Source organism: Anser anser, assembly GCF_964211835.1.
Source record: "Anser anser genome assembly, chromosome: 1".
Taxonomy (NCBI): domain Eukaryota; kingdom Metazoa; phylum Chordata; class Aves; order Anseriformes; family Anatidae; genus Anser; species Anser anser.
The window spans coordinates 189,648,850-189,676,685 of NC_139720.1; the positions used below are offsets into that span (position 1 = coordinate 189,648,850).

At 48.3% G+C, this 27,836-nt stretch overlaps 1 protein-coding gene across 9 annotated transcripts in view; it reads right to left on the reverse strand.

Moving 5' to 3' along the window:
• The window catches only part of LOC310892755 (uncharacterized protein), a 55,538-nt gene that overhangs the window by 6,192 nt on the left and 21,510 nt on the right, over nucleotides 1–27,836 (reverse strand). Inside the window, exons 4-9 of one of the 9 annotated variants that reach the window (XR_014578378.1) lie at nucleotides 26,744–26,872; nucleotides 21,035–21,101; nucleotides 15,432–15,559; nucleotides 9,183–9,271; nucleotides 6,919–7,070; nucleotides 824–936 (exon numbers count right to left, since the gene is read on the reverse strand). Coding sequence is in view for 1 of the 9 variants with exons in the window: in XM_083820913.1 (XP_083677039.1) it covers nucleotides 14,550–14,591; nucleotides 15,432–15,559; nucleotides 21,035–21,101 (237 nt within the window). In the remaining 8 variants the exon portion in view is untranslated. The other 8 variants (XR_014578379.1, XR_014578380.1, XR_014578381.1 and 5 more) reach the window with 8 other exon arrangements.

The window sequence follows — 27,836 nt, forward strand, 5'->3', positions numbered from 1 at the left end:
CACCAATGCAGTTTGCATGTGGCGTGCAGGAGCTTAGAGAAAGCGAGCAATAAGCGAAACTGCGGGGGAGGGCGATAGGCTGGCTCGATATAATTACCTTAGGAAAACACTGGAACTAACGAACTTTCTCCCGAGAAAGGGCCATTAGATTTTTAATTAACACAGGCCATTAGGACCACAGCTCCATGCCACGGCTGAATGATGGTTTATCAAACAGGACCAAATTGCTGGCACCAGCCTGGGAGGAAGCTGGAGCATCACAAAAAAATACCGTGTGTACTGGGCTAGCAGTTATGGCATAGAAATGAGCCAAACTTGCTGGTCTCGTGGCCAAGCCTTGAGGCATTAGCACAGCACATGCCAGAGAGCATTTGGCCCTCTGAAGGCAGAGCCGGAGGGACAACCTGTTGGGATCTGGGCCTGCTGGCTGAGGGATCTTTGCCTTGCTTCGCTAGTCGCTGTGGAGGTGGGCAGGGGAGGAAGCTGCCTCCCCAGACACAGCCACTCGCAGAGCTTCTCACAAAAGAAAAGACTTTTCTTGGCCCAGAAAAACTGGCACCAAGCAGGAAATCAAGGGAAAGAAAACAGTACTATTTATTTGTTTCAACTTGAGATTGAGCAGGTGATAATTCCTAGTACAGCTTGGCTTTTCTTTCCAAAACAAAGCGCAAAACGGCTAACGCTGGCAGTAGGTATCAGCTCCCTCAGAAAGGTTTCCATTCTCCTGGTGAAACAGGAGATTGGATGTGAGGATTCATTTTGCTTAGTTCCTTCCCTCTTTTCCTTTATTCAGAGGATTGGGGCTGTTGCTCTTTTCCCCTACCTTTTACTCGGCTGTTCACAGCTGTCTGAAGCAGATTCACAGAAGTAGATCACCACCACAGAGCCTTCCTCCTCTCTGTTTTACACCAGCAAAACACTGTTTGTGAAGGGAACCTGCACAAGAGAAAAAGAAACAGAGAGTTGTTTGCTCTCCTGTCCTTGATAAGGTTTCAGCTGCAAATCCATGAAAACAGGCACATGGTTTTCTTTCCCCAACCCACAAATAAAGAGGTGAGCACACCCGTCCCCTTTCAAAATGAAAAAACTCATCCTCGATCCCAAGACCACTGGGGCTGCAGATGCCAGAAGACAAGGGAAAACAAAGCACGATGGATTTCATTGCTACCTCAAAGAAGTCAGCTGAGAGCAAAGTCAAGGAGCTGTCCCCCAGAAGGGCATCTTTCTCCCACGCAGGCCACTGCAGGCGGTGCTGAGCAAAGGCAGGTACAGCAAGCAGCTGCAAGACTCCTGGCCCAATGCTTGTGGTCATTGCTACAGCCCTTACAGGACGCTTTTGCTGTTCCAGGCTTCATCCTTACAATGGAAGAAAAAGCTGCTCTCTTATACAGGGGCACAAGATGACAAAATGACCGGCCCAGGCGGCTGGAAGATGCAGCTTCACCTTACAGCTGAGTCAGTCTGACAGCGTCGTGCTGCAGATGAGGGTGGGCTCCTCGCCAGCTCTGGTGCTCTGCTCCTGTTCCTGCCTTTGCACTTTGCTGCCTCCCACCCCAAGGAGTCTCTTTCAGGGATATAAACCAAAGAACACTCTCTCTGCAAACCAAGACAGCCTCCTGAGTAATAGCTTAGCCGCTAGCCCTCCTTTCTTTGCAAGTAGGCAACTAGAAAAAAAGAACAGAGCAAAGGTAAGGAGAGGGGAGAGACAGCACCTTTACAGGCTTACATCCCCGTGATGCCACACTCCTATTTTTCCCCCTTTTCTCTCCCCGATTATCGCTCCAGCAAGCCTGTCCGTGGATGAGCCAGGCCAGCTCCTCACCATCAGGCAGCACAGCTCCTCTCCAAGCACTCACCTGCCTTTCCTACGCATGGCTAGCATGGGACGAGAGGAAGAACCACTCACCTTGGCCTCACCCTGACATGCAGCGGGGACGCAGGAGCTGGGAAGCATTCCCCTCTGTTGCAATATACCCAGGGCTCTGCCAGCAAAGGGTCTCTAGATGCTGGCAGCACCACTCGCTGCCTGCTCGGCCCTAGCGGGGAGCTGAGAGATGGGTGGCTCCTGCCTGAGCCCTTGGGAGAGCAGCAGGAGGAGGAGGAGAAGGAGGAGGAGGAAGAAGAAGAGGAGGAGGAAGGGAAGGGAAGTGTAGGAAGAGCAGTTTCAGATGAAGTAGAATTAGGCAAGACAAAAGAGTGGTTACTAGGAAAAGAAAATGAATGGTATAGTTACGAATAATTTTCACGTTTTAACCAAGAAATACAAGAACATGTGAAACAAAGGAGAGTGAAGTCAAAGCACCCCACAGAGCAAATTAGCGAGCCTTACAGCAAATCGTTGGCTCTATACAGCTCCAGTCAAACATTTCTTTGCATCTGAAAGTCAGCTACTCTAAGTGCCCTGAAGGATCCCCTCTGCTGTCCAAAGCACACAGTCAAAAGACAGCGCAGAGTGAACCTACTTGGGGCCTCGTATGGCTCTCTCCAGTGCCATATCTGAATGCCTCCCAGGCTTTGAAGTATTAATCTCCTGTGCCCTGGGGGTATGGAAGCGTTATTCTTACTTCAAGAATAAGGGGCAAAAGGCTGAGGCAATTTGAGCAGCTTGCCCAAGGGAGTCGCTGGCAAAGCAGAAACCTGGCCGTAGCTCATCTAAGTCCCAGGCTAACACCTGAACCTCCAGACACACCCTCTTCTCCCTGAAAACGTGAGAAAAGGAGAAACAAAAGCAAAGCCATAAAACAGTGGTTAAAGTCATTTGAGAGTCCTCAGCACAACCTCCCACGCAGCAACCACCGCACAATCCTGGCTGGTTTCAGCGCTGCCGCGTTACCTTTCCCCTCTCAGCTTCTCTGTTGCATCCTGACACGAGCTGGGAGCTGCCCGAGGCAGAGGCTGTTCAGCCTTCCCCACTGCTTCGCTTGGGGTATCTTGCAGAGGGACCGAGAACCAAATTATTTAATGCCACTCGTGTCTGCCTGGGGAAGGCTTTCCCTCCCTTTGAGCAGCCCACAGAAGCAATACATGCGAGCAAGAGCCGTCGGGGCAAAGCGGCCAGGTTTTGCTTTCTCTGTTCGCTCTGGGATTTTTGACTTCAGTGAGATTATTTAGGTTGCAGGCAATAGCTCTTGAGGGTGACAAGGATCTGGCTAGTGAGTCAAAACAAGCCTGGAAGCCCTGCACACAGCAGAGATTGCTTTATAGGAATGAGGCCCTGCAAATGAATTGTTTATGAAAGCTCTGATGTCCAAACTGTTGCTGTGGAGGATTTATGTGTAGAGATGTGAGTGTGTGTTCCTCCTCCACTACTGGCTATTCCTGTGTATTTCCTCCCTCCCTGCCCTTCAAGGCTTCGCTCTGAATATATCGATGTGTACTGTTCCTGAAGAGTCTTGGGAGAGAATCTAGAGGGCAAAGATTTGCTTCAAAGCAGATCTTCAAACATCTGTTTGTACTTACTGCACAAATATTTAGCACACTACAGCACATAGCTGCCTGTAGCTTCAAGGCAAACACGAATGCTAAGAGGTATTAAACGCTCTTAAACATAAACAAGATAGCCTGGAATAGCTTATCGGTTAGGTGGTAATGGGTGGGGAAGAGCTCGTTGTATATTTAAGGCCCAGTCCTTTTCCCAGTTTATTTCCATGTTAGTCGTGGGATCTGGAGAGAAAAACTCTCGTGTGTTTCAGCCTGGGAATAACGCTCAGATCAGAGCTGGTCCTGACTCGCTGCTGCAGCGGCTCCTGTCTGCTGCTGCCCGGGGTGCAAGGGCAGGCTCTGGCCAGCTGCCCTCTGGGTCACCCGAGGATGGAGAGGACCTCTAATGGTTGTTGATGTCCAGAGAAGGGCTACGGAGCTGGTGAAGGGCCTGAAGCACAAGTCCTTTGGGGAGCAGCTGAGGGCACTGGGGTTGTTGTGTCTGGAGAAGAGGAGGCTCAGGGTAGACCTCATTGCTCTCTGCAACTGCCTGAAAGGAAGGAGTGGGGAGCTGGGGGTCGGCCTCTTCTCACAGATAACTAGTGATGGGACTAGAAGGAGTGGCCTCAAGTTGTGCCAGGGGAGGTTCAGGTTGGAAATGAGGAGACATTTCTTCTCAGAAAGAGCAGTCAGGCACTGGGACGGGTTGCCCAGGGAGGTGGTGGCGTCACCGTCCCTGGTGGTGTTCAAGGAAAGGTTGGACGTGGTGCTTAGGGACATGGTTTAGTGGGTGACATTGGTGGTAGGGGGCTGGTTGGACCAGATGATCTTGGAGGTCTTGTCCAAACCTAATGATTCTGTGATTCTGTGATGGCCAGACCACCTGCTGCAATTGCAGCTAAGGGGTAAGGGGTGATTTCCCTGACATCAGAGGTCCTAGCAGGCTGTACAGGAGCACGAGGGGAAGCCTCTGGCCTCTGATTAGCATTTGTTTGCAGATGAACATGTTATCACCTGCTGTTGCTTGATGCCATTCTACCAGGACACTTGTAGCATTGCCCGGGAGAGAGGCATCGCCATTGTTTCAGCTGCTAGGAGCTGGTGGTGTTTTAGCCCCACATTCTCCTGCTAGGTGAGTGAGGAGTTCATTTGGCTGGCTGAAATCCCCGAATCACCTCCCGAAAGGGTCAGCCGACTGCCAGTTCTGGTGCATGGAGGGGACAGAAACACGGGACAGAAGCTGTGAGGACAGACGGCGTGGCAGTGATGCTGGCCTTGATGGGCATAGAGCATTAGGGACATCTCAGTATCTCCAGTTCACAGACTTCTGGATGGTCTAATCTCACCTCCTTGGAGATTTCAGCTAAAACACAATTTGGAGCAGCTCTGCCCTGGACATATGTTGCCTTCTGCCAAGTCTGCTGCAGGGACAGAAATCCTTGCCAGCGGAACAGTCATAAACAGCTGGCCTGGTTGCCTCTTCAGTCACCTCGCTATGATTTGCTAGAGCTCATTTGTCAGAGCCCTAAATCACAGCACAAACACTGGAAAACAGCCTGAAATGGATATGCCTAGACCACAAAACCTGCAAATTCTCTGCAAACATGAAGTCTGTCCCAAAAAACAACATCTTCTCCAGGACAGCTGATGTTTGTTCTCCGATCTGAATAGCGCCAGCAACGAAAGCACTTTGACACCGATATTTCTGGTGGTATGGGAACGTCCCTGGAGATTGTAAGGTAGTTACTACACGGACAGAAGTTTGTAATGCAGATCCGCATTCAGTCCTCCGTTTTTGGAGCTGAGGAGGGCTTTTCCACCGCGTTGAGCTAATGCAACTGAGCCAACAGGAATTAATGCTATGCCCTTTTCTGCCTGTTGAGACACGGTGAAGGAAAGCAGCCACCTTAAATCAAAGGGTCCAGATTCAGGGAGGTGCTCGAGCTAGAAATCAGAAGGCAGTTTACAGATACTTTGATAACTTGGGCTTTTATCATTCCACAGGCCCCAGAGATCACTTGGTGAGGGCTGAGTGAGTTTCCTCATATGGTATTTGAAGGCAAAGTCAATCTACATTTGCTTCCCAACAGGCAAGCCCAGGCAGCTACAGCGTGTTTTAAAAAGGGGAGATTAAACACAAGTTTTCGGTGCTACTCTCTGAAAAGATACAATCGGTTCTATCGTTTGGAGCTTAGGAGTTAGGAGTTTAAATCTGATGTAGGCAGCTTTGAAGCGCCAGTTTTGTCAAGAATATCCCATGCTTTGTCCTATCTTGAAAACTGAATTGTTTAGCTATTAAGGAAGATTAATGTAATCTCTCTGTCTATGAAATTGGATTTTGAAACTGCTTGCTCACTGTACTATCTCAAGTGCAGTGAACAAAACCTCTGCTCCCGTTCATGTTGCTACAAACTGCGGGTCACACCTTGTATGAGCCCAGGGTGCGCTGGATCGCAACTAGGCCAAAGAGCCTGGTGGGCCGCACCAGGAGGGCGAGGGGAGCTATTAATTCCCCTCAGCTTCGTGCCAGGGAGGCCACGGGTGACACACTGGGCTCCTCTGGGCCCCTCAGAGTGAGGAAGAGGGGTATCAAGGTGGTTGAAGCATAGGCCTCACAAGCCAGGATCAGAGGCTGAAGGTTGGGTTTAATCCAAAGATGGGGAGACGAATGGGTGATCGCCTCTCGTAAATCCCACCTGCCTCATGGAGCCACACGAGTGACACAGACTGACACCGCATGCGAGTGGCAGATGGTGATATGAAGGGCAACAAAACCAGGATGGAGCTTGGAGGGTTGGACATTAGGAAAAACATCTCCCAGAGAGGGGGACTCTCCATCCTTGGTGGCTCCCAAGACCTGGTTAGACAAGGCCAAGGCTGACCTGACCTAGTGCGGCAGTCCTGTGCTGAGTGGGAGCCTGAACAAGCTTGGGACCGTCAGAGGTCCCTTCCAACCAACATTTCTGTGATTTTGTGGTTTTTCTAGTTTGAAGAAGCCGAGTGCTGTTCAGCTATGTGGATCCATATCCTTTTATGCTAGCTAAGGATCTGAAAATCCTGAAACACTATTTAGAAAACATTTTGGAGAAATGGAAGTACCAGTTCTGAGGGAGATCCCACATTTTCATGGTGCCAGGGTGGCCACAATTTTGGACTCCACAAGGTTAGTTTGAGCTCCAGCAGGACAAACATAGTTACACAGGAGATGTGTACATGCACTAGCTGAAATCCCATGTTTTCATCTAGAACAAGAGGATCTCCTAACCTCAAGAGGAGAAATGACTCTATGCAGAGCTCTGTGATAACCAGCCTGTAACAAAAGCTAAGGGGTACAAGCTGGGTGAAAAGCAGCACCAAGTCAAAGCAATGGACTTTTGGCAGTTGTATCACTACACCATCCAGTAAAACCAATATTCTCCAACTTCTTCTGTTCCTCCTCTAGGAGGGAATGTGCTATAAGGGGTGGCGATGATCACCCATCCCATCCTAATACTGTACCTGCAAAGTACATGATGGAATCCCCAAAATAGCATCTCTGAGCTCCACGCTGAGGAGGACATCAGGACACAAGTGAGAAGTAAGATGAAGACTCTGCTGGCCTTACACTATCCTTGGGAAACTTGGGAGCTCATAAAAGCTGCCTTTGAAACCTGGAAAGACAAAGTTGAAGTTGATTCCACTGAATCAGGGGTAGCAAGGCAAGGCAAAGCCACTCTACTGAGTGCTGTGTTCATCAGCTCCTGCTCTTCCACCACGTGTTTTTTTTCTTTTTTTTCTTTTTTTTTTTTTTTCTTGGCATACTCCTTTACCTTTCTAAGGAGGGTAATTTAAAATGGGTGTCATTATCCATGCATAGAGGGGAAAAAAAAAAAAGCAAGCAAGGTTTCCTCTGCTGGTTTATTAAGCTGATGGCTGCCAAGAAACTAACAGTAAAGGTTAAGAAATCTGAGCCCCTCCTGCATGTTGCTTCCCCCTTCCACAGCCAGAAGCAGCATGTTGTGCTCTCCTCCGACACCCCCTCTGCCTGGGAAACGTGTCTGGCAGTCCTGTGAACACGGTCTGGCCATGAGTGTTGACAGTCTAGTTCCTTCACTCAGAGGTAAATGGTCAAAGAAGAGAGATCCCAGGGCAGGAGGCAATTGCTGCAGTGTCAGGTATTTCTGCTTGTCGTCAGCTAACCCAGACCTTGCCTCCTTGGAGCAGCTTCTGTTCGTGTGAGGTTCCTGGCTGTAGGGATCGCTGCTTCCACCACAGCGTACCCATGCACACCACTCCACAGGCACTTCAGCAACCTCCCTTTCTGCTAACAGTGGGACCATGAAGCATCCTCTGGCTGTCTGAAACAATTGCTCTCTCCGGCCCTTGGGTATCCTTAGCCAGAGATTAGCAACTCCACGCTCCAAAATTTGTAAAGTTTGCTAGCTCCTTGCATCCTCTAGATGTCCCCTGCCAAGCCAAGGAGAACCTACGTGCAGTGTAAACTCACCACGACAACACTGGCCAAAGCTTCTGACAAGCCATCCATCTGCAGTGCTACAGCCCTACAGTGCTACCCCTTGTGAGTAAAAAGAAAAAAATATATATTTTTTAATGGTTATTCTTTCCTTTTCTGCAGCAGCTGAAAATCCAACTTGTTTTCTCTCTTTCCCAGAAATATCTTTGACTGCACTGGCTTGAGAAGCACCCTGGCAGGAGCGAGTTTGTTAATGACTGACTGCTCCAGGGCAGTGGAGGAGTCGGCGCTTTTGATACAGGGAGAAGGGCAGAAGAGAAAGAAGGCAAATGAGCGGGTGCCTGTGGTTGTTACGCTTCTCCTGATGCACCTGACAGAGACTGCAGAAATGGCTAGATGGCTGCTGGAAGTGCTTGTATAATGTGAGGAGCCCTACACCCCAAAGCACCACAGGCACAGGCCGTGTCACCACCAGCAGTAGACTACACAACACTGATGGAAAGGACAAAAAATAGTGCCTGTGTCCTCTGTTTTCAGGCAGGAAAAAAATATATTTTGTATTTTCTCTTTCTTTTGGACTTTATAAACAGTTACATAGACCGTTTATGCACAACTTGCTTTGTCTGGTTTTATGCATCTGGGTTACTTGCCTATCTGTCCTCTCCAGTTTTAAGTATTTGCCCACTAATTGCTGTTTCCTTGACCAAAAGCTTTACTTTTCCGTATTGAATTGAAAGCACACATACATGCTGCCCCAGTATTGCCCTCAATATGCCTCCCAGGGCTCCGAGGTGCCCTCTAGGCCAGATTCAAACCTCAAAGGGAAGACCTTGTCACAAAAGTGTTGCTTCAGGGCTTCCCGAGAGCATCCCAGCAGTCTGGGTGCCTGTGCTACTCTTGTCACCCCAAACTAGAGCTCAGCAGGAGAAGGATGACACGGAGCGGCCACAATACCTGCATGTACTGCATTTTCATCTGGCAGGGTGACCAGAGAAAGAGCTGGGGACAGCTTCTACATGGACTGGGTTGCATGCACGCTTTTAGGATGCACTGCTGGGAACTGACAACATTTTATATGTACATGCAGCTTTACATGGTCTTAGCGGTATCTGAACATCTGCTACTGCTTAAAAGGCAACTCAGTCGTGACCTACCTACAGAGAAGACCTTGGATATTGTTTTTAAAAGCAGTGGATAGGTCAGAATGCAAATGCTACTAGGAAAAGCTCGAGTGAGCATATAAATATTACATTTGGCTCTACCTGCTTCTAGTACCACTGCCTGCCTATATCCGCCCGTTATTTCTTACAGTCAAAACTCCTTGGAGCATGCATGTTTTGTTCCTTGTTCAGAGTCCAATGCAGCACGATCCTGGTTATAAGCGTTGACTCCTGTGCCCTGGAATGGTGAAAATTATAATATTTCAACATTAACCTAGTTAGTAGAATCACTAAAACAAAATATGTTGTTATTAAGCCATCCATATTTCCACAGAACTATTAGTTAATGCTGTTTTCTCTTTCACTAGCATAGCATAACTAGGATATAACAGTGTATTTGTGCTGATAAGTGTTCTCAAATGAAGAATTAAATTTTATTTGCCATCAGCAATGTGATGTTGAGTATATTAACTGAAAACTTACTAGCCACCAATTAGCAACATAGTGTAAGCCCCATAAAATATGGAAGCAAATGTTCTTGACTCCGGCGCAGTAGGGCTGCCACTTCGATATTTCTGAAATTTAATTAAGCAAATGTCATCATTTCTAACACAAACCATCTTGCAGCGAGCATGTTTTCAAATGCTTAGAGCAAAGCAGAAAGGAGTACTGGAATCTTGAGGAGTTAGGAATTGTTCCCATATTAGGTATTATTTCCATAATGAGCTGTGTTCATGGTTTATCCATTTTCATTCACCAATTTATTACATAGTATGCACTAGGGATACGTGTCTAGATTAAAACCTCATTTTCGTAGGTGCTGCATGAGCAAGTCATGAGACGATCCCTGGTCCTGCAGGCTCCCATGTAGTGTCACAATGATCTAGAAGCAGGCAATCAGGGAAGCACAGAATCACAGAAGAATTTGGGTTGGAAAGGACCTGAAAGATCGTCTAATTCCAACCCCCTGCCATGGGCAGGGACACCTCCCACCACACCAGGTTGCCCAAAGCCCCATCCAGCCTGGCCTTGAGCACCTCCAGGGATGGGGCATCCACAGCTCCTCTGGGCAGCCTGTGCCAGGGCCTCACCACCCTCTGAGGGAAGATTTTCTTTCTTAAACTGAGTCTAAATCCACCCTCTTTTAGTTTATGACTGTTATCCCTTGTCCTATCACTATATGCCCCTCCAGAAAGTCCCTCTCCAGCTTTCTTGCAGTACCCCTTTTAGGTACTGGAAGGCTGCTCTCTGGCGAAGGATAAAAGACATGTAGAATGGGGAGAAGGTACAAACTGGTGTGTCTGGCAAATAAGCACATTCTTCAGAGTAGACAAAATCTTGCTTTTCAGGAGAAAAATTGTATAGCATGACAGCGCACACAGGCTATGTAGATGTCTTATTAATATTTGGTTTAACTAGAAAGCCACGAAGGACTTCAAGACGTACCTACACTGCATCAAGTGAACATGGTCTGCAAAGCCTGAGCTGCCTGGAGCCACAATCACTGTAGCCAGATTGGTCAAGGCCTGGCTCAACAAGCTTTGGCCTTTTTGCTGCCGTGTAATCCAGTGTTAATGCAAATATACTCCCCTTCCTAACCTCTTTAGTACCTCTGTATGCCACTGCAGTGCCTATACCATCCCATCTCTCTGGGGTCTCAGCAGCTCCTTGCTGCACTGGGGTATTAGGACCCATTTTAAAGGAGCTGGTAGGGCATGGGGGGCAGGTGGGAAAATTAAAATAGCTTCATATCTAACGCAGGGGGGAGGGCAGATGAGATAGCAAGCAGAGGTGAGATCAGACCGTGGATTCTGAAGGTATAAGGCAACGGATTATTAATGAAGGGACTTGTTTGAGTGTCTTGGTAACGTGGTAATGAGAAACCGTGTATTACTGCTTCAGCAAACACCGCATATATAACATGGCATTGTGAAATCTTTGTATACAAACATAGTTACAAGAATAAAATGATAAAAGGAAAACTCGGCCATATTTCTAAATATACTCTCTTTTTAGGGGAAATAATGTTGACAGAGCCAGAAAAGGCCTGATATATCCAACTCTCATGCACATGTCCTCATTCTTATGGTTTAATAATCTTAATGAACTATGAGGGGAAGGTAAATAGTCTTCATTCCACATCTCTGAGGATAATAATAAGAAGGAAGAGATCTTAAACATTGGTAATGACTTGTAGAGCTGCACATTGCTTAAAACATTGAGCACGAGCCAAGAAATACCCCTCAAGGCTGCAATCAAAAACTGTTTTTGGCTCTGCATTACGAACAGAAATTTTATTTGATCAACAGAGTTATTGCAACAGACTTGCTGTTTAGCCTCTGGAAGCTTGTCTCTAAAGCAGCAGCTCGTCTCAGTGCAGCTGAAGCCTCCATGCAGCAAAGCTCTGGGCTAGCGAAACCGCAACCTCTGCTAACAGCTTTGGGTCCGCCGTGATGGCCACAACATCTTAGGTTCTTCTCCCTTTGCTAGCTCAGGAGCCTGAATAAGTTTTCACAGGGAAATATATTTTTTTTCCTGAGTGGAGAATACTGGCAGGGAGAAAAGAAAGGAACTGAAAAATATTTTTTAACAGAGCTTCTCAGAAAGTGACAGGCCTTCTCAAAATATTTTAGTTTTTTTTTTTTAATATGAAAAGTAGAAAACAAGTTGAAATTTAGAAAGCTGATGGTCTATTATTCATATATATATATCTGCCATCATAAACGTGTTTCCTGCTGGTATCACTAAGGAAAAAGGAAGAGCTCTGAGTAGAAAGATAGTTGTTAAGAGCAGAAAGTCATTTTCAGCACAGAACGAGAAGCTATACTGATCCGAGAAAACCAAGGAATGATGCTGACTGCTGCTGAGAATGACACACTGAATGCTATCTGGATAATTGTTTAGTGACATACAGATAATCAGCATTTCCAGGCTGAAGGTTTGGTGATTTGGCAAAACAGAACCTTCTACAAACATGGGAATAAGATTTAAAAAATTAGCAGGCTCCTGTTCAGCAAAACAAAACCAATGGGGCAGGGAGTCCGTTATTTGTCAGAGACATGAGGTCTCAGATACAAAACAGGCATGAGCTGCCTGAGATCCTCGGGAAAGAAGGAGTTTCAGGCAGACATGACATAGGAAAGAACTCTAGAGCCCAGAGAAACAACTGGATCCTCAAACAGGCCACAGAGAAAAGATGGGGCAAAACACAGCAAAACTAGTCAATCAAGAAATAGAGGTATTTTGAGTGATCCACCTCAAGTCCTACTTAAGCATAGAAATAAGAAGCCTGAAATTTGCTGGTTTAACAGTTCAAACTACTGCTAAAAATCACATGGCTTTTCTAAGTATCACCTTTGTTTTTTGTTTGTTTTTAAGAGAAAAGCACTAACACCAGATCAGATTTTTATTTTTTTAAACAAAGATTGGGGCAACTCAGGGAGTTTGCAATGAGTTGGAGAGCCCGTGACTGTCTGGTTCAAATCCAGGCAGTATGAAAAGAGGTGATGATGGGTGGTTGAGATCAAAAAGATACCTTTCTAAGCAGGGAGAAGATATTGTAGCAAAATAAAGAAAATGGGAAACAGGGGAAGAGGAAAAGCTAGCACTTTGCCCACTGTTGCCTCTACACTTTGACAGAAACAATACAAACCATCTTCAGGAAAACAGTACGTTTATTTCTAGTGAGAAACACATACCTTAATACCCTAGTGAAAGCCATGCAGCAGTGGGAGGCTCAGGTGAGCATTTGCTTCCTGCAGGGCAGCTTTGGATGTACATTTCCAGTACAGGGGAGATAGAGATCACGATCGCTGTACAACCGTTACACCCGATTTCTAGTTAAAACAACGAGGCAGCATCTCTATAGGGAGGTGGTGTTGGCAGGTACAAGCACCAACAGCAAGCTAACAACAGTGAGCCCTGGAGAAAGAGCGGAGAGGCCTCCCGAGGCTGCTAGGATCAGCCGTATGAGCAGTTAAAGCCCGTAAGAATGATTGGCATCTATTCCCATGAACAAAAAGCTCATTTGTAATTAAAATCAAATCCCGGGAAGAGCGTGTGGTGCATCTTTGGAAGCATGCGGCACACACTGGGGAGATCAGTAGTGTTCACACCATACCTTTCATCTTCTGCCTCAATAACCCACAGAGGCGGTGGGTGATGACCACCACAAAGGTAAGCACCGGCATTTCACACTGCCCGTGCTTCCTCACCCACGTGAGGAGGACAAACAGCACGGGACTGCTTCCCATTCATGCCTCCGTGTAACCGTGAGGCCATGGCTGGGCTCCAGGATTGTAAATGCTTCATCAGAGATCAGGTGCTGGCCTGGTCCCAGGCCAGCTCTACCAGCAAAGGATTATGAAGCTATCTCAAAGGCTTGCCCCTTCTCTCATAAAAAAGGGCACTCACTCAAGAAGAGGCTCCCCCGTTTTGTCACTGGAACCATTGAGACCTGAGAATCAGACTGGGATTTGGCCCACTGCACATAGACTGGTCACGGAAAGACTCCAGGCACAGGCCCACGGCTGTTTCTAGTCCTGCAGTAAAAGGACATCCTCTTGCTAAAACCTGCTAAAAAAAAAAAAAACCACCTCTGCACGCCCCTCTTCATCCTCTGGAGCTCTGGCTGCAGACCAGGTTGATAATAAGCAAACCGGGAGGGAGGGAAGGGGCCCGGTTCAGAGGTGATGGCAACCCAGCACGGGTAACATCTGATCATTCAGGAGAGCTGGGAACAAACACCGCCAAACAGCCCCATCCAGTCCACGCAACATGACTAAACAGATCTGCACAGGCAGATCTGTGCAGACTGCGAGAGGAAATCAAACGCACAGAGCATGTTACAGGCTGGCAAGCACAGTCTCTTTTTGATTTTTATTTTTTTTTCCTCCAGCTGAAACTCATCCTCCCTTTTTATTTACTTCCAACGGGAGGAAAGGCTGGAAGAAACTACTGCCTCATCATCGAGGCGTCTCACCATGTTCCACAGTGCAGCTAAGAGAAATTCTGCCCGTTTTCCTAAAAATGGCTATAGCTGATGCCTTTGCAAAAAGGACACCAAGGAGGAGTCATCCGTGAAGGGAGAAGGCAGAGATCGGTAGGATACCCTGGGGCAGGGAGAAGCTCCACAGCTTGTGTAACTTGCCAGGGTAGAGAATTGCTCTGACAAGTTACACAGGCTTCTACAGCAGGTACAAATTTGATCCTATAAAAAATAATAATTAAAAAAAACAAGTATCAACAACTTAATCACATGCCTGGATCACATGACAGCACAGGCAATGCACAGCAGCAAGTGTTGATTTTAACTTTTTTTTTTTTCTATTTAAAATGGGAGTGAGAAGTGAAACTTGGGCGGAGCTTTCTGCTGCTCACTGGGAGGGAAAATAACATCTTTGCAACACCTCCTGCCTTGTTTTTGCTCTCCAGCAGCAGCATGGGACCCTCCAGACCCTGCCAGGGCTGTTGGAGCTGCAGTTTTTCCAGGACCTCAGAGACCCCAGGTTGTTCTGTCACCCAGACTGGCTTTGTATGGTCTCACCAGGTCTCACCACCTGAGGGGAGATGGAGCAGGTTAAAAGCAGGAGTGCTGGCCCAGCACCTGACATGGCGGCAGGCCATGGTGCTCGGTGCAGCTAGTCACGGCTGGCCAGAAACCAACAGGAACAGGCCAGGATGTCTGTGGGGGGAATAAAGAAGAAGATCTCAGGAATGGGAGGTGTCAAGATCCCGGCACGGGGAGGGGATGCTGGCAGGAAGTCTGTGCAGGGAGGACCGTGAGTCACACCAACACGCTGCACAGGGCTGCAGCCTGTTTGACCTAACTGCAACCACGAGTACGGGCTGGCCGAGGTGGGACTGGGCTCCCATCGGTACCTACCTCTTTCAAGAGGTGGTGTGGAAGAAATCCTAGCCAGCACTCGTGTCCTTCACCCCGTGGTGAGGCAGGCCTCCCTGGGGAGTAAGGCCTCACTGGCAGGGCTGCTTCCAAACCAACCACACGCTGCCTGGTCAGATCTTACTGGTCACAGTTGGTTTTTTTTTTTTTTTCCAGAGACGTGTACTTTCAAAATCATCTTGCCTGAAAGTTTCTCAAAGTGAAACAGCACGTTTTAACTCACAGAAACCTTATGGGTTTTGCACCATTCTGTTTCCACCTCTCTTCATTTTCTGTGGTAGCGGAGACCCCAAAGGCTCAGATCAGCAAAGCAATCAGTTTGTTGCATTGACGATTTCCAAATGAAAACCTCTATCATTTCTTTACCCAGTTCTCTCATGCAGTACCTAGAGATCTGCGAGTCTTACACTGGGGGTCCATTTTCAATAATCCTGTTCACAGTAGACATAGATTTCCACAGTGAACAAAAATAACAGCAGGTCAGCAAACCCCCTACCTGCCTCTCTCCTTGCAAAGCAGCCTTCCCCAGCAGAAAGTGATCAAAGCTTTGCTGCGTTACAGCAGCAGAGAGGTCTTCACAGGGATGCAGCTTTTCCTGGCAAAGCTGGGCTTTGCTGATGAATCCTGCGTGCACACATGGAAACACTAGTAAACCAACAGAAGTGTGCGCGCCCCGAGCTGGAAGGGCTGCTCAGGTCCAGAATCCTACCTCCTCGTACCCCTGAGCCACAGGGCTCTGCCAGCAGGCACTGCAGGACGTGCTCTGCTCAGCTGTTTCCTTTTAACTACTCTGGCACAATTAAAGAAGTACAGCCCCAAATGTGGCTACAGTGATACCGCTATAAAAATACAGGAAAGAAAGCCAGTTTTAACAGTGCATGCCTTGTGTTAATATCAGTGTGCACACTGGTAGTTGCACCAGTATCAACCTCCTTGTGAAAATAGCAATTATCGCCCTAACTGAAAGTTTTTTACAGGCATTGGGGAGAGATAAGACCTCTATGCTATGTGTTAGGGCAGGAAGAGTTTGTGTCTTGCAAAGTATTCTTCTGGTTTGCAGGAACCAGAAACGTAAAGGAAGATATTTGTTTTCCTTTAAAAAAAAATAGCTTGCTCTAAGGAATGCCTTTTTCAACCACAAGAGGATACAAGATGGAAGGGATACAGGACCTAATAACCCACCTGGAAATACTTAGTATGGAAAAGCTGTTCAGCGAGTTCAGGGATTATGCCAAAGAATTATCAGACAGGCCTTGCTTGATATGATTTGGGTTTGTGGGCAGCTTTTACAGCCCAGCAGGATTTCCCAAAGCTGAGGTACTTTTAAGCTGCCCTTGTATGTGCCTGGCCCTTATTGCAGTCCTGGCTGCTGGCCAAAGGGATTCTGTTTGTGAGAGAGCGAACAAGTGAGGATCATTACGACTTGGAAGAAGCTCAGTTCTTGTTCACTGAGGACTCTGGAGACAGAGAATGGGACAAGAAATGAATCAGAACGTGGGAGCCAGTGAGGAGCCGGCTTGCTCTTGCAAATCTCAGCTATTTAGGACATGGTTTGCAGACTGTGGAACAGCTTGTATACAGAAGTAGGTGAACCTTGGATGCAGGAGAATAAAAGCCATCCTGCAAGTTCTGTATCTCTAGCTCTCGGGCAACCACATGTCAGCAGATCTTTCCTCTGACACGGAGTGGGTTCCTTCACTTTCCTCACAGCTCTGACTCCTGTCCTAATCTTTCACGGTCACAAGTGACCATATGGTCTCGGGAGCACGGTGTTAAAAAAAAATGTGAGAGTTTTCAGAAGTCTACGGGAGAGCCTCCGCTGTACTGTCTTCAAGAGAAGGAAAAAACAGAGCAATGAAAAGGTAAAAAAGGAAAAAAACCAACAACTGTAGTTTTTCAAGTCAGAAATGATGACTACAGAAACCATCCAGCCTCCTGCAGACCAAGACAATTGAACTCTGACATCCATAAGGCCCCCTGGTAGTATTTCCAAATGAAAATTTACAGATTTTTGAGCAATCTTGTTGGGGGGTGGGGAACTAGGGGCGGGGGGGGAAGAAAAGTAAATTCCATGGAAAGCTGCCATTCTTCATTGAATCAAAAATAGAACTTCTTGGAAGTTTACCAACCAGGCATTTTTGTGTGGAAAACACTAACTCTTCAGATTGGGCACTGTCCAAGGAAAAAGTACACAGCAGTTTTGGACAGGAACAGAGTTAGGGGTCTAGATGCAACAGAGAGACTCATTCACTCTAAAATACTTGCCAAAGAGTCCTGTTATGGCAGGACATGAGACACTTGCAACGCCTGTTATTTTTCTGTAGCACATTATAGGTCTGTCTTTAGGTCTCTGACTGTGCATCCACAGGGCTTTCGGGGAGTATTAACGAGTCCTGGAGCACAGCTCGCCCATTACAAGCAGTGGAAATCTAGTCACTGCAGTTACTGGGGTCCTGAGAGCATTCATCTGAGCTTCACACCTGGATTTGGAGAGATGACTTATGCCCCGTGCGGCACTCAAGTGAGGGGACTGAAGGGAAGGGATGTCAGAGCAGGTAAGAGGAGTGCTTGTTTAGTCAGAGTGTCTTTTTCTAAAGAATAAACCCATGTTTAGCATGAGGCAACGCACAGAAGGAGTAGGAAACAAGCAGGGAAACTGGCCATCTCATGGGCTGTGATTTGGTGGTCATTTGAATTTGGGGTTTGCTGAACTGATATTCACTAAGGCCAGTGTTTCACACTTGGTACTGCTTCTTGCCAAGAGTCTTTGGGCAGTGGGCTAGGAAATGGGAGCATAGTTTTTAGCTCAAGGCTTCCTCCTCCCATTGAAAAGTCCCAGACCTACCCTTGCTCTATGATATTTGATATCATGCGCTGTAAGGAGATTTTTTTTTCCCCCATCCTTCTTTGAACTCTCCCTCTTTCTGCAGTGCTTGCCTTAACAGCATCAGAGCACCCACCTCTTCCATCTGCTCTTCTGCATACACTTGCCCATGCGGTTCCTCTCCCCTGTGCTTCACCTTTTGCTGAATGTGATGCTGTTCCCAGCGAGCCAAATCCAAAGAGGCATCGAGATCACCCAGCTTTCACCTAGCGAAGGCAGGTGATGAGATTCTTCGGTTCTGCACCACGAGCAACCCCTTTTTCCTGTTGGGTTTGTGTTCCCGTGCTCCACCTGTCCCCAGCCTCACATCTTCACCCTTGGAGCCACACAACTGCATATTCCCAGCTAGCAGGGCCTTCCACCTGGGACTGCGTTAAGAATACCCGATTGTTTCACTTTTATTTGAAGGGAGAATCCTGCGTTAGTATTCTTGCCTGGGGCACAGCACAGCTCTCGAGCAGGACTAGTATTTCTGGTTTCTTCACAATACCGGCTTTATCAGCCAGAAGAAAGCTGAACTCTTGAGTTTTTTTCCAAAGAGGGTCACAACAGGCTTGGCTGGAGCCTCACACCGATCAGCTGTGTCCTGAGTGCCTGGGGCTGGGACTGCACCGAAGGACACGGCCACTTGTGCAAGCAGTCTCTCTCAAACATAGAGCAGCTCGGCCTCCTCTTCCTTTTGGACTTTCATGCTCCAGGAGCTCAGAAGGATGCCAGGAATTGCACGGGACTTGGTAAAGCTTACATATATATGTGTCTCTATGTATGTAGGTACCTATGTGTCTGTGGATGGAAGGTGGACTAAATAGTGTTCTTGCTTTTTGGTAGAAGAAATCTAGAGATTTTGCTGCTAATTTCCACAGCGTAAAGAGAAGGCACAGAAGAGCTGACTCCACATGGCATCATCCCTAACGGGGCAGGAGAACTAGTCTCAGCCATACCTGCATCAGGTCAAAGCTCCATTCCCTGGAGAAAGTCAAGTGAAAGGCTCTGTGCCTGCCTGGCAGCCTGTCACTTGGCCAGGGAGATCCTCAAGACTATCCCAGAAGGAGCTAGTGAGAAGAAAGAGACTGGGAATGTACTGAAAGAGGCCCTGAGAAGGGGAAGAAGAGCGCACAGCCTGTCCCTCTGTCCAGTTGTTGAAATATTCAAGTTCACACGGACAGGGGGTCAAGTGATCTGTGCAGGAATGTGATCTGTAGGTACCTCTGCTGCAGAAAGGCAGATGATGTCCTTGGTCAACACGCAACACGGTGAGAGCTGAGTGCAGGGAGAAGGCTGGAAGGTTTCTGGGAGCAGTGCAGATCCTTGGCTCTGAGAGGCTGGTCTGGCATGAAGGTGTGAGCAGACAGATCGAGGGTTTACTTGCTCTAGAAGAGGCACAGTGTAATGACAGAGCAGGAAAATTACACCAAGTATTTTTTATCAATTGAGAAAGCACTGGAAGGTGGTGGCTGGCCCTTGGCAAAAGCGTGAGTCAGAAAGCAGCTGTGATAAGGGACTGGAGACGCTATTAATGTGTTCTGTCAAGGGCTGGCTCCCTCATGTTTGGATGTCTGAGGCTTAGGGAGCTGATTCTTCTTTTTATAGGCTGGTGACTAGAGCTAGTGTAGGCAGATTGTCTCAATATTGTGGTAACAGCAGAGGAGTTTGGGGAAAAATGGGGTTAGGAAGAGGGTTTGTGAAACAATCCATGAATTTCTGAGATATCAGGATAAATGGGGGTTGGCTGGCAATAGGTGATATGGTTTGGGGGGCTCTGAGTGGGTAAAGGGTCTGGAGAACATCAGTGGGGTTTTGAATGATTCTAGGCAGGTAAAGGCATACCCAGGTCTACGGGGACTTTGACAGCCTTGATGTTGGGCTGGAAATGGGGATTCTTGGTCTCTGTTTCTCTCCTTGACTCCCAACCCTCACTTGATGGCAATTCCCTTAATACAGGATTTCCATCCCAACCTACACGTCCCTCCCATCCCTGTTCCCCAGCAATATCACTCCTCCAAAACACCTCACATCCGGGAGCACGATAACTGGAGTCCGTTTGAAGTGCAACAGGGTAGGACAGAAACTCGTGGGGAGAAATCGTGCTCCCGCTGCTGGCAGTGTGCGAGCAGTAACGAGGGACCCCCAAGGCCTACAAACTCTATGCTCAACAGATCTACCGTAGCCCTAAGGAGATTATTTATTAAGACCAGCTATTCTTTTCTTTTTTTAAAGGAAAAAGTGGTGTCTCATCCAAAGATACTGTAAGGCAAACAAACCCAGTAAAGCTGCTGTGTCAGGAAGCAGAGAAGAAACCCACATCCCATCAGAACTAACCCGCTTTTAGCTTTGCATCCAAAAATATTAGTCCACTTATTGCCCATTAAAAATTCCCTTTGTCTCTTCTCAGTTGTGGTGCATGCTTGAGATGTTAAAGCTGGCACTGTCAGTCTTTAAAGTAATGTTTGAGATCTATTTACTCATTAACTTTCAAATGCAGGACACTTTCAAAACCTTTTCCTAAGGGCATCCCTGTGTTCTGTTTCAGAGAGTTACTGTTGTTTTCCCACCTACCCTGAAGGGCTGTTTACGATACAATCTCTCCCTTTTAATCCTCTTTTCCTTTCATGTCGAACAAACAGCGTTAAACAGAACACAAGGGGAAAAGACAGATCTCACATATTATAATCAGCTATATTTAACTGAAGAAAAGAAATGCTTTCCAATTAGAGCTCTCGTTTTGTAAATTAACGCTCAAGAAGCTTTTTTCCTATGCATTTTCCAGATAAAACCTCCCTTCTTCCAAGCCCCCAGTTTGTATTGGCGGTAGCTCAGATAAAGGGTTGTTAGGGCTTGATCCCGTGAATCGATGCACATGCCGTACAGTGACAGGGCTTCCACAAAAAGGATTTCTCTGTGGAGACCCTGCACAGAGGGAGGCGCACGCAGAAGCGTGGGCAGTATTGACATGTTGAGCTGTGACAGAAAACATTACTTTTCAAAACTGGCCGTTTTCTCTGGTGCTTTTTCACAGGATGCCTTGATTTCTCTGTCTCCTTATATCTGGGCCGTTCAGGACTGTGAATCTGTTGGGCTTCACAACAGTGTGAGACTCCACTTTATCCAGGCCTGAGAGGCAGAGGCCGAGGCTATCGTTTCACGAGCACTTCTAGCAGCACTGCCAACATCAGCAGCCCCTGATTCCCCCTTCCCCTCTCCCACCAGCCACTCACCCCTCAGCTGTGCCATTTCAGTGCTGTGCGTGAAACAAATCACAGAACACGTCCAGATTAAAAATAGCTGAAAAAGAGAGAGAGGGAGAGAAATGATTTCCAGAACCTGGACTGACATCCTAAATATACATCCAAAGACAATACACCAGAACATTTTACCTCAGATTCAATCTATCCAGCCCCATTAGTAACTTTTACCTTGCTTTTGTACAGGACAGAGAGGTAGAAGTTTCAAAGGTTACTGATTTCCCTGCTAAACTTTGTGAAAACGGTTGGCTGGGCACAGGATAGAGACCTCGGTTAGAGAAATGGGGCCAGCAGCCAACTTGGCTAGTGGTTGCCTGCACGCTGGCTGACCGTGCCGGCGTTAGCTGGTCAGCCTGAACACACGTACCTGCCTGCTGCCCTGCGAAATCTGAGCACGCAGAGGCAGGGGAGCGCTGGGCTTGTTGCTGTGTGCAGGAGGAGCAAGGAGCAAGGGTCACGGACCCATGGGAAACCAGGTGTCACTAGTTCCACTGCTCACAAAGTGATTTGTTTCCCAAAAAAAAGTAAACTTCTACAACCAAGAACTCTTTTGCCACTGAGCCTGTAAATCAAGTGAGCAGTTTCTCCCCCAGTTTGGGAGGAAGCTGCGAGCTCAGCCTCGGATTCCTGTTCAGACTCCAGCAAGCACTTCTGCTTTTAGCGCTCCGAACACCAATGAAAACCACGGATGCTGATTTCTTTCCCATACTCTAATGTCACTCGAAGCCCTTGTTTCTCCTGAATAACTCTTTTAGGCACTTGCTTCAGCTCCGCTCCTACCTGCCTCCTTTTTAATCTACGACAGCTTGCCAAGAGCTCCGCTCCTTTCTCTTTTTTTTTTTCATACTCTTCCTGCATCCACTCTGGCTGATCCACGGCCTCAAACTTGGGTGCAGAGCGGTACATAGCAGACGTGTGGCTGCGCAGTGGGCATGCGAACGGAGCCGGGTGGCTGCTTGCCCCTCTTCTTGGGAAGGGAGCAGCCGACAGTCGCCGATGGAAACTGGGTCTGTTCCCATCATGTGTGGGTTCCTATAAGCCTTCGCTTTCCCCGGCAGTGGGAATTATCATCACCACAGGCAGGTCTTGGGCTTCCGCAGGTGGGAAAGCAGGGGTTCGGGGCAGCTGGGGATTTCCTGCTGCGGGAAATCCCCGGGTGGCAATAATCCAGCCTCATGGGCTCCGCGCCATCGCCGCTGCAGACACCCAGGAACGTTTCTGGGAGCTGCAATCGGCGCGATCTGTGTGCGGGTACTTTGGCCTCACCGCAGGCACGGAGGAAGGCGTGATGGGGGAGATCTGAAATGGCTCCTGGTGGATCTGCCCGCAGCAACTCACCGCCGCCGCGCGCCCGTGGGTCCACTCCAGTCCCCGTGCTGGGGGTCAGCTCAGCTCCTGCAAGAGGAGGGGCTTCACACACAGCTCCTAGCACTGATTTCACTTCCCAAACTAGGTTCTGCAGGGATTTTTTTCCCCCTTCAAATGGAAGAGTATAGCCGCTGTGTAGAGGTGCTGAGGTGCAACGTGAAGCAGCCCTAAAGCAGAAGCTAGGGCTGGAGGGCTGGGAAGGAGTCCTTCGGTGACAGAAGATCCCATCCCTTCTCCTCACCAGGCGCAGGGGTATAGGAGGTGCTTGGGAGCCCTTACCACAGAGAGAAGCTGTCCATACATTGCTGTGATGGTAGGATCTGGTGTTATCCTCAGGCAACTACCGAATTTGGGGAAGTGGTGGCAGGGGGACACGATCAGAAAGCTGGCAGAAGCAGCGTAACTGGTGTATCAAAGGCCCTCTTTCTCTCCCCCGTCCGCATTTTAACAGTACCCTATTTTATTCTACGTGTCAGTAAACAACAAAATCATTACTGATAAAACTTGCCCTAAGCAACAAGACACATGTGAACAATAAAGCACTAAGAGCCACATTTTCAGAAGTGTGTGTGCAGAAATGTCTCTGGTACAATGTATAAGCAGCATGTGGCCTGGATGTGGCAAGCAGCGACGGGAGAGGAAAAGGGGAACAGATGGAACCTGTATATGAGTGACAAGAGCGGACGTAAGCTCAGATCAAGTTTTGCAGTATGCAGAGGCTGAGCTTGAAAAGCCTGAAATAATAACCACATTTTAAGGAGGACTGCATCAGTGGGGCACGCAGATAAGCGCGCCGAACGGGAAAGCTGCAGAGGACACAGCAGTGGAGACAATGATATATGCACAGCACATGAGAGATCGGGTCTGACGGGCCGGCCACGCATGCAATCAAAGGTGTGCACGTTTTAGAAACATCAGCCTCCCTGAAACCTCGGTGAGCTCGCAGGGAAACATCAGGAAACGATAAGTCAGGGTCAGAAAGGTCTGAGAATTCCACACAGCTGAAATAAAGATTGAGCAAGGGGAATTAACATCAAGAAATGAGATTCAGATGTTTAAAGCCGATTGTCTGAGCCGAGTTAATATAATGCACCATGTTTCACTTCAAAACGTTGGGATCGTGCAGCTGGGGAGCCCTTCCCAGGGTTGTGAAATGCGGCAGCCTGCTGCAGCTGAGAAGGCCTGGATACGAGCAGGGTCTAAGCGATGAGCTGGGATTAGAGCCTTTACTAGCCCAGCCTAATTTTACTATTTCCACGGGCTACTGGCACAGAAAACAAACCCAGCAGCAAGGCCATATGAAGCTCCGATCTTCACATATTCCAGACCTGCCTTCTCTCTCCATCCATCTCCCCATGAGCTGAGGATGCTTGCTCTCTTTTTGTAACCGTGAAGCACTCTGACGATCAGCACCCCTCGCTCTCTTATTTTCAGCATTTTCAGGTGAACATCTGTTCAGCTATCCCATCTTGCCAAGGGAAATCATCCTCCCCGTCCTTCCCTTCCACCAAACCTAGCGCTGAAGTTCACTGCTCTAGAAATTGTATTTACAAACCTGCAACAGTGTGACCCGATCGCATTTTCACTCTTTACACACGCACAGAGGGAAGCCTTTACCTGCATTAACGCAGTCCAGCACTGCGACCACCTGGGTGGGACACGGCAAGTCCCCAAGACCTGCGTACATTCAGTGGAGAACCAAACCTTTCGATTCTGGTAGATCTCAGAAGGGTTTGTACCAACTTACACATGTGGCATGAGCTCCTTCAGCCTAGCAAAGGAATCCAAGAGCCTGAAAGTGCCTGCCTGAAAACCACACCTCGCAGGGAGCGAGGAGAGGATCCCATTGTTAAGGGGGTGTTGCAGCCTGGCAATTCCTTTGGTTCGGAGCTTTGTCAAATTGCATTGCTGGTGGGAGTGGCTCTTCCCTGGGACGAGACAACACGCTCAGCAGTCCTTGGATGAGAAGCTAATTAACTGAAGACGAATGGAGGTGCTGTAACAATACTCCTCCGTGCATTATCTGTTCATGGTAACCACTTCTTGACTGGGGGGTGTTGTAAAGAAAAATTAGACAAAACAGATATTAAGATCTCAGATCCCAGATCTTTTTCCCCGCTCTATTCATATGTGTTTTCATGGCAGCTCTACATACGTCATGCTGTTCCGGGCCAAAACTCTCTCTGGTACATCCCTGGTGAAGCTAAAGACAAATTTGGCACCGTGATTTATGTTGTAAACAAAACAGACCAGGGTGTGTTCTCTTGCCCTTTGGCAAGTGGCACAGCGGAGCTCCTCTGCAGGGCAAGCTCCCCTCCCGCAGCCACCCCCCAGACAAAAAAGGCTGGTTTTGTCCAGGCCTGGAGGAACAGCATCTCGGGAGAGCTCAGAGGCAAAGGCCAAGCCTTGCCAGGGGATGTGTGAGCAGCAAAACAGTGTGGCTGCCCCGCTTGAACCCAGGATACGTATGGCCAGCACAAAGCATCTCCAGCACCTGCTGATTTCGGAAGACTCCAGGTAGAGTTCAGGGTCTCTGAGCATTTCACGCTGAAGCACACAGCCTGGATTCTCCGCCTGAGCTATGGGAAGTCGGCTGGGTTCTGCTCCATCGCTGATTGCTCACAATTTCCCTTCGAAGCTCCTTCCTATTTCCTTTTTAGACACGCGTAATACCTAGAGAGGCTGCGCAAACTTACCAGAACGGTGACAAGAGATGACACCCTTACCACAGTGAAGCTTTTACCGTACACAGTCAGCACGGAAGCAGAACGAGGCACATCTGGGCCAAGCGCTCCGTGATGTCTGCACCGCGCGGGTAGCTGCTGGCTACCTGAGGTGTGTGTGCACAGCCCCGACCCCTCCGGGAGCTCCTCAGGACTCAGCCTTGAGATCTCCAACCCATATGGCTCCCAGCCATATCTGGTAGAGTGCCAGTGGAGCCTGTGGCTCCGTCCTGCCTGGCTGCAGCTGTGCACAGGAGCCACCGACATCTCCAGTGGCTCCTCTCACCCCACTCCATCAGCACAGAGGACTTGGTGCCACCACCATCGCAGCGGTGCAGGCACCTAAACAAGGCAGGGATTTTACCCTCCTTTGCTTTCCCCCTGCCCACCATATTGCACCTGCCATGAGAATGACCCAAACTATCCAGCGATGTCACGCAACAGCCGCAAAAAAGCTCAGAACAGGCAAATTCCCTGTGGAAATCACCCGAGCAGTGAGCTTGTCTCCATGCTTAGAGGAACATCCCTGAGCAGTTGCTTCTCTTCCAGGCCCACTGGCTAACCACATTATGGGAGCTTTGGGATAAGAATTGTGTTACTTGTTGCTCTGATCCAGGAAGGCTCTGCGGTACGTTGGCATGTCTCGGGGTTGTTGCAATTAAAATGATTGCTAATTTCATGCGGGAGGCATTTTCAGGCATTGCGTTTTTACAGACGGCTTTAGCGGGGTCCACCCTGGCCACCAGAGTCACAACACAAAGAAATCAATAAACACCTTGGCATGGTGCTTTCCTTGCCTGAGTTTGCATCAGATTTGTTTACAGTCTGTGGGCCAGGAGAAAAGGGTCATTTATAACAAGCTTTGCCTGCGTTTTAGGAGTCAGCAACTTTGACAAATTCTTGACACGGCTTGCAGGCACCGCTGAGACTCCATCTTCCGCCTGCTGCAGGAAGCTGGTCACTGTATCAAAGATCAAAGTTGCTCGCACCATCACAGGAAGGTTATGCACAAGCAGAAAGGAACTACAGATGCTTGTATTTGGATGCAAGGTTTTGCTGCTGTGCACGTATCGGTCTCTAAATTTGACCATAAACCGCTTGAATCAATTCAGAAGAAAACACTTGCTGCAGTACCACCCAGCTTACTCACAGACTAATTCTCCTGTTGCAGAGACAAGACTCTCCATTATCAAGATGTTTGATACGACTCTGAAAAGATGGGTTTATCTAAAATTGCATTAGAGGCTTATTCAGAGAATGTAATGACCTTAAGTGGCTGTGCTTTAAAAAGGCTAACAAAAGAGTACATGAGCTCAAATGGGCACACATTGCAGGGAAGTAATTTCCCTCTGTTACACATACAGCATCTGTGGAACAGGCAAATGTTTATCGGGAACCGAAGCTCATCAAATCAGTTAATTATTTCGTGGAGCTGAACGAAGGGAAGGCTTTCTGTATACCTCCCGAAATCACGGATGTAGATGGGCCCTTTTCAGAAGTCGTTCCTGCAGCCGAGCGCTGCTGGGATAAAGCAGAGCGAGGAATTACTGTGCAGAAACTTTTAGTCAGCTCTGGCAGTTTTCATGCAAACCTCACTGTTGCAGGAGTCACATGCCTAACTGCTGCCGGACTGACACAGAAGAAAAGACGGGCGGAGGAACGCAGCCAAGTGTGTCTCCTCTCTCTTCTCTCTCCTCCCCTCCATTAAACGATAGGAAATCTGAGAAAAGACAAATAAGCCAGGTTTTAAAACCGTTTCAGCGCCTCTCGCAGGCTCTTGCACACAAACAGCGTTCACAAGCGTTCGGGGCTTATTTCCTTTCATTTCTGCATCCCCGTTCTGTTCTGGTTTACTATTCTCCAGCTCCCTGTACAAACAGGATCTTTCCTCAACAATGTTCTGCCACATCATCTTCCTTCCTTTGTATACAGGCTGAAGCCGTGTGTTACGCGCCGCACCGCTTCCTAAGGCACCTCGTTTCTCAACGCTAGCGAAAAAAGAAAAAAAAACAGGAACCAAAAGCAAAGCAGCAGCAGCACACTAAACTCGCGCCGCAGCTTAAAATCGAACCCTGGAAAGTTTCCGATTCGAGATGACTTTTCAGCTAACGGATTCGTCTCGTTCAGCGCCTCGTGCGCTGCACGGTGCAATCCGCCCAAGTGCGCCCCTCCTGCAAGGTCCGTGCCACCCTTTTTGAACAAGGGTGGCGAAAAGCGAAGCCAGCCGAGCCGAGTGCTTCTCTGTTAACCTCTTTTCTCCTCTCTCTTTGCCTGATTTTTTTTTGCTCTGAGGAGATTAGATAGCATGTCTTCGGGGAGAGGAGAAAACCGCAGGGCGCGCTGCAGATTGCACAAACGCTCTTGTTATTCTGAGGCCTGAAGAAACAAGGAAGGAAGCTTGAGGCTGGTGGTTTGGCAGGTGTGAGGCCTTTTTTTACACAGACATCTGTTTTAAGTGGTAGCTCTGGGCTCGGGGATGAGCAGGGAACGCCTGTCATCCCCACCCCTGCACTGCACGGTGGCACGAGGGGTTTCGGGCTCCCGAAGAAGCAATGCCTCCATGCCACCCGCTTGCTCGAGCTGTGCTTCTGGACCCTGCCCTGTCGTGTTTGTACGGTAGGGCTGTAAAGGGAGAGAATTCCTCCCTGCAAAGCGACAACTGGCTGATGCAGCTGTTCCTCTGA